The sequence below is a fragment of the Abramis brama genome (genome assembly GCF_963993115.1).
Source record: "Abramis brama genome assembly, chromosome: 19".
NCBI lineage: Eukaryota > Metazoa > Chordata > Actinopteri > Cypriniformes > Leuciscidae > Abramis > Abramis brama.
Genome location: NC_139981.1, coordinates 1,354,271 through 1,367,345, shown reverse-complemented (window position 1 = coordinate 1,367,345; position 13,075 = coordinate 1,354,271). Strand labels below are relative to the sequence as shown.

Sequence of the window (13,075 nt, the reverse complement as noted above, 5' to 3'; positions counted from 1 at the left end):
TTAACTTATTCCTTCAGTGTGACAAAAGAAATTTTAAAACTACAAATATTCCATCAGGTCTCTGAAGTAAAAACAGCTCAAACACTTCATGCATAATAATCATATGAGTATTAGAAAATGTTTATTAAACATGCATATGTGCATTAGCAAAGCACTGCATTAAAATATAGGTTAATTATGGACATGACACATAAACAAAGACAAAGTAACGAGTCTTTGATGTTGACTGACCCGGGAGGTCGATGTACGTCTGCAGCGTGGAGAGACACGTGTGGCATAAAGCCCAGAGCTCGTTCACTGAGAGCGGAGCGGAGCGAGAGAGAAGATCCCGCAGGCACATCCACTGGGAACAAACATGCAACAATATCGCTCATTCATTTTACATCAACACACTTCTTTTTATCACACTTTCAAAGTGCTAAAACTGTATCACCGTTCTTCCCCAGCTGATTTCTGTGAATTCTAACAACGCAGTGTTGTGAGAACGTGAATGACGAGCGGGACAGTCAACAGACCAGCACTGCACTGAGAGTCTAAGCCGTGCTAATGGAAATATTCAAGTGCACGAAGATGCAAAAAAGGACTCAATTCGTTACTTGAACGCTGTGTGGAAAGTTTTGTGTGCTCAAACATCAGAAGCGAGCGCAGAAAGCGCGTCTCAGACAGCGTGCAAATACTGAATTGAGCTCTCTTTCACGACTTCTTGACAAATTCACAAAAATACCTGAAAACTACTGTTACTCATCTTTAATAATGTTTTAAATTTATATTAGTTAGGTTAATAGTTTTAGCTGTGGCATCGAAATTGGAATAGAGGATTGTGAATTTTCACTGGTATCTAAAATGTTGGTGTCATAACTGGTTTCATGGCCGGTAAAACATGCTTATGGCTAGTACATTTTCAGAAGTCACCAGCCATTGGCAGATGCGGCCAAAAGTTAGTTCTAGGCCCTGGTTAAAACACTTAAATGTTTATTTTGGATGTTTTTTTTCCACTAGTCTGAGAGAAGATATGTTATGGAACAGAATAGATTCAAATCTCAATATTGAGCAGTGTATGAAATAAACTGTAGTGTCTTGGTTTTAAGGAGTAGTTCACTTCAGAATTAAAATTTCCTGATAATTTACTCTCCTCCACGTCATCCATGATGTTCATGTCTTTCTTTCTTCATTCGAAAAGAAATGAAGGTTTTTGAGGAAAGCATTCCAGGATTTTTCTCTATATAGTGACTTCAATGGGGTCCAGATGTGAGTTTCAGTGCAGCTTCAAAGTCTCGACACGATCCAGCCGAGGAATAAGAGTCTTTTCTAGACAAACCAGCGGACATTTTATAAGAAATAAACATTTATATACTTTTTAATCACAAATGCTCATCTTGCACTCGCTGTGATGCGACACACATTACGTAATCAGGTTGAAAGGTCACGCGTGACGAAGACGGAGGTACAGACCCAGTGTTTACAAAGCCAACGTGCAAAAACTACGTCAAACGCCCTTTACAAAATAAATAAAAGGTAAAACAAAGATGTCGGACGATTTTGAAGTTTTTCGCACTTCTCCTGATTTCTGAACCGGAACACGCGTGACCTTTCATCCTGATTACGTAATGTGTGTCGCATCACAGCGAGTGCAAGAGAGCATTTGTGGTTAAAAAGTATATAAATGTGTATTTGTTTTATAAAATGTCCGCTGGTTTGTCTAGATAAGACTCTTATTCCTCGGCTGGATCGTGTCGAGACTTTGAAGCTGCACTGAAACTCACATCTGGACCTTCGACCCGTTGGACCCCATTGAAGACACTATATGGAGGAACATCATAGAATGTTTTCCTCAAAAACCTTTTCGACTGAAGAAAGAAAGACATCTCGGATGACGTGGAGGAGAGTAAATTATCAGGAAATTTTAATTCCAAATAATAATAAAATGGGTCATATATCTCGGCCGTTCTGTATCAACAAACAAACCTCATTCTGATATCCCTCGTTCGGGGACAGGATAGTTTGGCTGTCGTGGTTTGAGCAGCACAGATCTCCGTCTTCCAGGATTTCAGCGTCTACAAAGTCGCTTTGATCCGTCTCACGAGCGTCCGGTTCGACCGCCGCGTCCACAGACGGGTCACATGATTCCTCTCCTCCCCGCTCGGACCTTCTCTCAGCCCGAGTGTGTTTAGCCCGCAGTCTCCCGCTCCAGCTCTCGTCCTCGCTGATCTCGGACAGGTCGGACACCAGCATGCTGATGGGAGTGTGTGAGGGAGGACTGAACACCCGAGGGTTGTTGGAGTCCGGGACGGAGCAGGACCGGTTCAGGGCTCTCCTCTCCTGACTCCTCCTGTGCACCGGAGAACTGTTCTGAGACCTGCTGTCCGGCGAGGGCTCGTCTTCCCTGATGAAGAGCCAAGTCAATGTGTATTATTATTATTATTCTCAGCTTATTTCTGTTTTATGTACAGTGCTGTATTATTTAAAGGTGCATTGTGTAATGTTTATGAGGATCTGTTGACAGAAATGCAATATCTATGTTTTCAGTGGTGTATAAAGACCTTACTTAATGAACCGTTATGTTTTTATTAGCTTAGAATGAGCATTTCTCTCTACACACACCGCGGGTCCGCTTACATCGACATGTTTCTACGGTGGCCCTGAACGGACAAACGCGTTTCGTCACTATGTTGTTCTTGGTGTAAAGAAGCGAGCTAAAGCCAGCGAATAAAACACTGACACAATGATGAACAAGTAACAGTAATATTTGCAAAATTACTGAATAATTAAACCTAATTTCTTAATTTATCTTTGTAAAGAAACCTCATTGCTGAACTGGCTACTCTCTGCTGTCTCAGACGACGACATCACTTCCTGTCGGCCACCGTAACTTCTGTTGGGTGCAGTTCACAACCTCACCACTAGATGCCGCTAAAACTACACACTGCACCTTTAAGAATTTACTTGAAGTTTTCCTGTACTGCATTTACTCGAAGTTGTATATTTGTATATTTTGTATATATGTTGTATATTTTACTTGAAGTTTTCTTTGTATAATTTACTTGAAGATTGAAGATAGCTTTAAAGCCACTCCTCCTTATATGTGACCCTGGACCACAAAACCAGTCATAAGGGTCAAGCTGAATAAATAAGCTTTTCATTGATGTATGTTTGTTAAGATAGGACAATATTTGGTCGAGATACAACTATTGAAAATCTGGAATCTGAGGGTGCAAAAAAATCCTCATGATTTTTGGCATAAAAGGAAAATTGATAATTTTGTCCCATACAATGTATAGTTGGCTATTGCCACAAATATACCCGTGCGACTCGTGACTGGAGACGTGATCCAGGGTCACATATATTCATATGCTGTTCTAGCTAAAGTGGTTCAAGAGAGGAAGGAGAAACAGTTATCTTATGTCTGGCTGTCAAAAATTAGAAAATTGTGTAAATCGGAATCTGAGGAAGATATTATCCGGATTTAAGATGCAAGATTTCAAAGGAATTAAAGTCACACTTGAGCTCTGTTTGGAAGTATAGGCTGAACAAATTTCAAGGATTTTTCATGTTTTTGTGTTAATAAATGTGCAACACTTTAACAGACTGGCCGTGTATTTCTTGACGTGTAAGACACTTCATCTCCTAATAGAAGCAAGAAAAAGGTGTATTGGTCCTTCTGTACCTGAGTCCAGCCGAAGCTCCAGACCAGCGAGATCCGTTACACACCAAACCCCTGCGCCTCAACAGGAGCTCTTCTCCGTCACAGGAGTCGCCGGAGGAGTTTCTGATCATGGGACGAGCGCTGGAGGGATTCTCCGTGGTGTTTGATCTCACAGCTTTGTAATCCAGAAAATGGAAACCGGATCCATCTGTGAAGAAATTCACAAACCGTTTGTGTCAGCCAAACCACTTTAAGCTAAAATATTTACTTGAAGTCCACCTGAGATTTTAGCTGAATATTTCAATAATTTAACAACAAACAAATTAACATGTTCATGGTTCTCAGTTAATGATCACATGACAAGCAGAAGAAAAAAAACATATATATATATACACACACATACTATTTGTGTTACTGTCTGATTAATGGTGACAACATGCAGCTAAGCAAATAACATATTTTAATAATTTAATAATTTATTTAGATATTTTATTTTTTGCAATTGTCTGATGTTAGACATTGGTCACATGAAATGCAGGGAGACAAATAAAATATTTTTTGTATTTTTTTAATTATTATAATTATTATTTTTTGTTATTTATTATTCTCGGATGTCAGTTAATGGTCACATGCTTGTATTGTTTTTTTAATTATTATTCTATTTTATTTTTAGTCTCCGATGTCAATTAATGATCACATGACATGCAAGTAAAAAATTAAATAAATATAGATTTTTAAATGTATTCTTTTTATTATTCATTATTTTTAAGTGTTTTATTTTACTTGTTTAAATAAGCTGAATTTTATTTATTTTTATTTATTTCAATTTTATATTTTTGGATTAATTATCAACCCATAATTTCTTTTGAAGGTATTTTTTGATGATAACCCCCTTCTTCTTTAGGGTTATGTTGTTTATTAATTCTTTGTTTGCTGCTATTTGCTCTTCTTGAAATTGTATTAAGCTTTGTCTTTTTGAGGTTTGTTTGGTATCTTGTATGTTCCTTCAAGCAATCAAATATATACTGTATATATATGGGAAGTCACATTATGAGACAACTGTGGGATCAAACCTGGGAAAGTAGCGACGGACTCTATGGACAGAAGTCTTCGTCCAACAGCGGATAGTTTCCGACAGACGGTTGTGGACGAGACGTCAGCGAGGAAAGCCTCGGCCTGAGAGAGAAGATTCTGGCAAAATAAGAGCTGATGTTATTCACACACACACACACACACACACATCATTAACCCGTGTGCGCTCCTTATTTATGAACACACTCATGTTCCTTACAGTAAAGTGACCGGACACATAAAATGTTCTATTTTCTTCAGTAAAATCAATGTATTATATTTTTGTTCAATAATATTTAATCTTTTTTATTTTGCATTTTGAGAGAATTTAATGGTACTAATTAATATTTATGCAATAATTATTATCCATTTTTCCCCATTGAAAACAATAATAATTTTTTTTTTTTTTAAATAACAAAGAGGGAAATCTGCCTCCTTCAGTCAAATGACCCTTAAACCATTTATATCATACATTTTAAATATTTAATTCTCCAAAGAAAGTCGTGGAAGTTCTGAAATCGTACATTTTTCTAATTTTTTCACGTGCATATCATGATTCATCTTTAGAGAATCCAGAACAAATGTATAGGATATTTTATTATTCCTGGAAGGTTAGTGTGAGTTCATCTGTGTTTTCTGCAACATTCTGTCAGCCGTCAGTAAAGCTGGATCTGGGCATTGCTCACATCGGTCAGATGAAGGGAGAGATCTTTGTTTCATGACTAAACTGAGTCTGTGGCGCGTGTGTGTCAGAGAAACACTAGCGCTGGATATCCACAAGACTGCGCTCAAGGACACCCTGGATTAGCAAAGGTCAACAAACATGAACATCAAGATTTGTTCACATCAAACACAGTGCTGGTTTGTCCATGTGTGTCGCAATCAAATTGTTATGTTGTTAATATAACAATAAGATGTTACTTTAAAAAAAAGCAGAATTATTTTTGTTGTAAATGACAAAATTATCACAATTATGTTATTAACATGCAAAAAAATTTTTTTTATTATATTTTAATATGCAGCCTTTTCAGCCGATATCCATTAAATGGGTATGCTGTTAATGTAAAAAATATAATAGTCTTTTTATTTTATTTTATTTTTTATTAAAATTATTTCAAAAATATATTGAAAAAATGATAGAATTATATTATAAAATTATATTTATTTAAATTATAATTTAAAATTATATTATGAACATGGAAATATAATTATTAAAATTATGTCTCTGATGAACCTGGAGTGTGGGTCGATCCTCAGGTTTCTCTCGCTGCATCCGCTTCAGAAAACACTTGCTCTCTTCACTCAGATCCTGATCCTGATCCTGATCCTGATCCGTGACGGGATCCAGCGCGGCCCAGAGGGTGGAGCCTAATGAGAACATGTGACCCTGGAGAACAGAGAGACATGCTAATTAAATCATACTTCTTAAACATATCTAAGGGATTATCTAATATACAGACTATAAACCCAAAACCTGATCTACTATCACTAGATGAAATCTGTAATATGAAGTTGTAATGGATCATCGCATGCATTATGAGTCTTTTTGTTTACAAAACAAAAGGCACATTTATTTAGTTTTTATTTTGCTTATTAGATTATTAAATAAAACAAAGTTTATTTTTATTTATTTTTTTTATCTGAAGTCACAGGATATGTAAGTATAATTTTAAAATTCCAAAATTATTAAAATGTTATGAACATGCACAAAAAAATAAGAGTATAATTAATAAATAAAAAAATTATAATATGAACATGCAAAAAAAAAATATGAAAATGCAAAAAAAAAAAAAAAAGTAATAAATTACTGGCCTCCATCTGAAAAATATATGAAGTAAAATCAATATTCCAAAATGATTAAAATGATGTTATGAAAATGCAAAAAGAAAAAAGACTGGTCTCCATCTGAAAAAATTAAGCGTATATGAAGCATAAAAATGAAGTATAAAATGACAAAATTATTAAAATGTTGTGAACATGCAAAAAAAGAAGTGTAAATTAACTATAAAAAAGTTAAGTTAAGTCACCTGAACTGAACACTTTTTACAGTCTTCCAGTCTCACTTCATACACGAACACGAATAAAATTACAAAATTATTAAAATTATATTATGAACCTGCTACAAAATATTATGAAAATTATGTTATGAAAATGTAAAAAAAGAAAAGAAAATAAAAAATACTGGCTTCCATCTGAAAGAAAATGAAGTGTATAGTATAAAGTATAAAAGTATAAAATTATTATTACAAAATTAATAAAATTATGTTATGAACCTGCAAAAATATTGTTAAAAATGTTATGAACATGCAAAACAATATTATGAAAATTGTGTTATGAAAATGCAAAAATAATCCATCTGAAAAGTATATGAAGTATAAAATCAATATTACAAAATTATTAAAATTATGTTATGAAAATGCAAAAAGAAAAAAGACTCGTCTCCATCCAGAAAAAAATTAAGTGTATATGAAGGACAAAACAAGTATAAAATGAAAAAATTATTAGAATTATGTTATGAACGTAAAAAAATATTATTAAAATTATGTTTCAGTTTTTCCAATAACAGTTTCTTTGAGACTATATTTTCTTCAGGTTTGGTCCGCATCTGAATCCATCAAACCTGACGACTCATTGCTCAGCTCCAATAATGGAAACATTTCAATGAAAAGAAGATCAGAAACGTTACAAACAACAGAAGACTCAGACTCGTCTATCTGTCCAAAATCTGACGATAAGAAGAATCTTAATATCATGATTAAATATACACTTGATGCCAACATACATCGGATCACCATCATTATTTCAGAATACATTAATATTTTGTAGAGAAACAGAATTAAGGAGTGTTTAAAATAAAAGGCTGTTCATTCCCACTGAAAGAGCATTACATAAGGTGTGTTCATTTCAGAAATGCAAACCGCCTACAGCAATTCTGGCTCGTGGTTTTTATTCTTTTACTGTATACATACATACATATATACATATATATATATATATATATATATATATATGATAAGGTAGAAGCTAGGAGGTTATTTAGTTTTTATTTTATTTATTAGTTTATAAAATAAAACAAAGGCTATTTTTCATCTGTAGGCCCAGGACAGAATGCAACAGTCATCCTAAAAATGAAGTATAAGATTAAAATGATTAAAATTATGTTAATGACAATGATAAAAAAAACATTATAAAAATTAAGTTATGAAGATGCCAAAAAAAGGACTGGAAAAAAAAGAAGAAAAAAATGAAGTGTATATGAAGAAAAAAAAAGAAGAAGAAAATTATTAAAATTATGTTATGACCCTGCAAAAAAATAATAATAAAAAAATACATTATTAAAATTATGTTCTGAACATGCCAAAAAAAGAATGATCTCTATCTGAAAAAAAGTGTATATGAAGTATAAAAATGAAGAATAAAATTAAAATTACAAAATAATTAAAATTATGTTACGAAAAAAAGAAAAAGAAAAGAAGGCTGGCCTCCATCTGACAAAGATTAAGCGTATATAAAGCATTAAAAAAAAGTATAAAATTAAAATGACAAAATTAATAAAATAATGTCATGAAGAGGCAACAAATTATTATAATTTCTTTTCTTTTTTCAGTTTTTATAATTACAATTTATTTTATTATTACTCTGTATTACTCTGTTATTACTCTGGTATATGTCCAAAAAGCTTGACTGCTGTTTTTGGTAATTTTTGTGAAATATGAAACGTGTGTGTACATCAGATGAGGTGAAAGTGCTCCAGAAGAAGAGATGCACTGAAACGTCATGATCGCAGCATCACAATCCTCTCACAGCATGTCATAAGCACACACATCACTGCTTGTATTGTTGTCTATTGTATTGAGTTTTGCGAGGTTTCTCCCCTGTTCTGTCCATTTAGCAAACATTGTTTCTGACCTTGTAAAATAATAGAGTTTAAGCTCACCTCAAACGTGTTTCCAGTCTTATCCAACTCTGGAGGAACAAAGCAGCCGTCAGGATCATCTGAGAAAAGGCACATAACACGAGAGAAATCAAACTACATTTTCACACTTCCAATGCGAGTGTTGCTTGTCGATGCAAAAGCCACGTATAAAAAAACTGGGAGCTAGCAACACCAATGTCAAGGGTTCGATCCCAAACACAAGCTTGAATATTAACAATTGAATTCACCAGGTAAAGAATGGTACACCTGATCACTAAAATGTAATCATGTAAAGAGCCCCAATTATGATATTTTAAAGGTTCCTAATGTTGTTTTGGCGTCTCCTACAACAGGTTCACACGCATCCAATGTCAAAAACACTTTAATGTCCTCATAATCTCCACTGCACATCAGCTCTTTCCTCTCAGAGTCTGAAACGCTTCGTTCGAAGATTCAGTCTCTCTAAGCCCCGCCTCTCTGAGAGCTGCTCTGCTGTGATTGGTCAGAAATCAAACACTCATTATCATATCTGAATCTCAGCTCTTGATCTCAGTGATACGAACAGTAACGATGGCGTGAGTTTTACCGTATCAATCTCATCAAAGTGGACATGAACAACACGAACCAAACTCTTCCAGTCTCAGTGTTTGAGGGCGGGGCAAAGCAGGCGTTGTGCGCAGGCAGCCAATGGGCTGGCATTATGCAAATTAGTTGCAAACCTATGTAGGTTCGTGTATGAAGTGAGACTGGAAGACTGTAAAAAGTGTTCAGTTCAGGTGACTTAACTTAATTTTTTTTTTAGGAAACCTTTTGCCTTAAAATTATTAAGTAAATAAACTTAATGATTAATTGAAAAAAATAAGTTATGTGAACTTGACAATTCCACATTACTTTTTTTAAATTTTATTAAGCATAAGGTTTATTTACTTAATAATTTTAAGGCAACGGGTTTCCTAAAAAAATAAAATTAAGTTAAGTCACCTGATCACTTTTTACAGTGAATTAGACGACTCGTTACTGGAGTTTAGAATCGCTTCTTTCTTTTAGGACACAATAACTCTATTTATCTGCACTTTGAAACTTTGCAGACCTTTTACGTTCAGAAAAGCCGCATGACGACGCACACACGTTCAACGTTTAGCATTAGGTGTTTGATCTGATTTTACGAGCGCTAGTAATTGTTATAGTTCACTTAACCAGTAAAACCATATGTGTGGAAATGCGCAGAACTATGACAAAAACCCACAGTATGAAAGCTCCGGCTGTGATGTGTAATTATATTCTCTCTCTGTGAATAAGTGTGTAAGTCCTCGGAGGAGCTTTTCTAACTCTCGCTGTCTAACTAGGGCACGTTGAGAAGAGACGCTCTCCTCCAGACGCTTGGATCTGTTAAATAGGTCAGGCGTTCTCCTCCTCAGTATCTCAGATCCTCCAGAAAATACTCGGGCGGAGGAACTCACCGGTATATTTAGAAAGTATACGCTGTGGCCTTTGAGAATGACATTCAGTGTATGAAATGGCCTTCTAACGGCACTAGAGGACAAAACCATTGCTAGTTTGTATGTACTGTAGTTCTCATTTGTACCTTCATTTGTACAGTAGTCAACATTTGAAGTCGATCAAAACCTTTCATCAAAGTTATACATGAATTTTGAACAATACCCGTTCTTGTCTTATAGGACAACTTTGATTAACTTTTTTGATCCACTTCAAATGTTGACTACTGTATTTTACAAGTTGTAACACAAAACATCCTAATCTGATAACAAAAGAAGAAGAATCATATGTGATTTGTCACACAGGGAATTGACTGTTCTTACAGTAAATTATATGGTAATTCATAGTTTTTACTTGCAAAAAACATAAATGTAACTGTATTTTTACAGTAAAATTACTGTTAATTTTTTTCACTAAGGTCCCAATAATTTAAGGCATTAATTAACATTAACTAGCAGTACATTTGTTAGCAGGGAAAGTCCTTTTACTGTTTTTCACAGTAAATTATATGATAATTCATAGTTTTTATTTGCAAAAACTATACATTTAACAGTATTTTACAGTAAAATTACATTTAACTTTTTACACTAAGGTCCCAATAATTAGTTAAGGCATTAATTAACGTTAACTAGCAGTACATTTGTTTGCAGAGAAAGTCATTTTACTGTTTTTTAAAGTAAATTATATGGTAATTCATAGTTATTACCTGTCAAAACCATACATTTGAGAGTATTTTTACAGTAAAATTACAGGTATCACTTTACAATAAGCTCCCATTAGTTGATGCATTAACTAACAATGAGCTATATGTTTGTTACAGTATTTATGAATCTTAGTTAAACAAAGATTTAGTTAGTTAAAAAATACAACCGTTCATTGTTGGTTCATGTTAGCTCAGGTGTATTAATAAGAATGTATTAGCAAATTAACATGAACTATAATAATAAATGCTGTGGAAGAATTGTTATTGTCAGTTCATGTTAACTAATGTATTTAAATAATGTTAACAAATGGAATCATATTGTAAAGTGTTACCAAATTACATATAATGCAATGCTAAACCATTTACAATTATGTTAAAGTAACAGTTTAACAGCATTTGTACTGTAGCATTTTGAGTATTTTTTGAGTATCTTAACATGATCATGACTCTCGAGTTCATTTACAAATGTTTATCTCAGAGGTTTTAGACTGTCACAAAATGCACATTAATAATTCTTTATGGCATAAATTGCGCACTCGTGGGAGGGTGTTATATCTGTTAATAATTATGCAAATGAGTGCCCCCATTATCCGACTGCACAATAGCACTGAAACACATGTGAGATGCACATGAATAAAATCACACTCTCCCAGCTTTATGAAGACGCGTCTGTCAAAGCCATCCATTTGTAGAATTTGTAAAATTTACATTTAACTTTTTATAAGTTTCCAAAAATTAGTTAAGGCGTTAATTAACATTAACCAGCAATAAGCAGAACATTTGTTCACAGGGAAAGTAATTTTACTGTTTTTTACAGTAAATGATATGGTTATCCATAGTTTTTACTTGCCAAAACCATATATAACAGTATTTTACAGTACAATTACAGTTAACTTTCCCAATAATTAGTTAAAGCATTAATTAACATTAACTAGCAATGAGTAGTATTTGTTCGTAGAGAAAGTCCTTTTACTGTTTTTCACAGTAAATGATATGGTAATTCATAGTTTTTATTTGCCAAAATCATACATTTTGACAGTATTCTTTACAGTAAAATTACAGTTAACCTTCCCAATAATTAGTTAAAGCATTAATTAACATTAACTAGCAATGAGTAGTATTTGTTCGCAGAGAAAGTCCTTTTACTGTTTTTCACAGTAAATTATATGGTAATTCATAGTTTTTACTTGCCAAAACCACACATATAACAGTATTTTACAGTAAAATTACAGTTAACTTTCCCAATAATTAGTTAAAGAATTAATTAACATTAACTTGCAATGAGCAGTACATTTGTTCACAGGGAAAGTCATTTTACTGTTTGTTTTACAGTAAATTATATGGTTATCCACAGTTTCTTTATGAAGACACATCTGTCAAAACCATCCATTTGCAGAGATGTGCATCAAAAGCAATATTTTCAATAAACCCAGGCAAACGCTGTGAGTGTGTTTGAGTCACGAAGCTGATGACTCACCGCTGAGCTGATCCATGAAACACACGTTGCCGTGAGCGTTGAAGGCCAGTGTGTCGGGCGTTACGCAGAGTGTGTGGAAGAGTGGAGAGAGAGCGATGCTCTGTAGAGAACACACACACTCCACACACACCGCCCACAGCTCCTGCTCCGACAGCCCTCTGTCCCTCAGACACAAAATATCAGCCAGAGAAACATTCTCCTGAGGAAATATTGAGTGATTGATCGCATGCATGCATGATGTAGAGACACGTGCAGTGCAATGGGGTTAAAACATTTTCTAATTTAACACACAATGCATCATTAGAAATTATATTACCAGCATAACAGTAACAGTCAAACACACATGCACACAAATACATAAACACACTCACACACAATGCTAAAAGTGTGGAATAATTAAGGTGTTTTAATGTTTTTGAAAGAAAAAATGCAGTAAAAATTGTGAAATATTATTCCAATGTAAATCATCTGTTTTCTATGTGAATATATAGTAAAGTGTAATTTATTCCTGTGATCAAAGCTGAATTTTCATCATCATTACTCCAGTCTTCAGTGTCACATGATCCTTCAGAAATCACTCTAATATGATGATTTGATGCTCAAGAAACATTATGATTATTATCAATGTTGAAGACATTTTTTTTTTTTGTGGAATAAATTCACAGGAATGAATTACGTATTAAAATATATTGATATAGAAAACTGTTATTTTAAATTCTAATAATATTTCACTGTACTTTTATACTGTACTTTTTATACTGTACTTTT

The 13,075-nt window shown here is 33.8% G+C and overlaps 1 protein-coding gene across 2 annotated transcripts in view; it reads right to left on the bottom strand.

Annotated features, from left to right (window-relative positions):
* Positions 1–13,075, bottom strand: part of kndc1 (kinase non-catalytic C-lobe domain containing 1) — a 63,278-nt gene that overhangs the window by 46,187 nt on the left and 4,016 nt on the right. For both annotated transcript variants that reach the window (XM_084092928.1, XM_084092929.1), the window contains exons 2-8: positions 12,308–12,506; positions 8,652–8,710; positions 5,949–6,101; positions 4,717–4,834; positions 3,665–3,851; positions 1,966–2,383; positions 232–343 (exon numbers count right to left, since the gene is read on the bottom strand). In XM_084092928.1, coding sequence (XP_083949054.1) covers positions 232–343; positions 1,966–2,383; positions 3,665–3,851; positions 4,717–4,834; positions 5,949–6,101; positions 8,652–8,710; positions 12,308–12,506 — 1,246 coding nt within the window. The remainder of the gene's footprint in view (positions 1–231; positions 344–1,965; positions 2,384–3,664; positions 3,852–4,716; positions 4,835–5,948; positions 6,102–8,651; positions 8,711–12,307; positions 12,507–13,075) is intronic.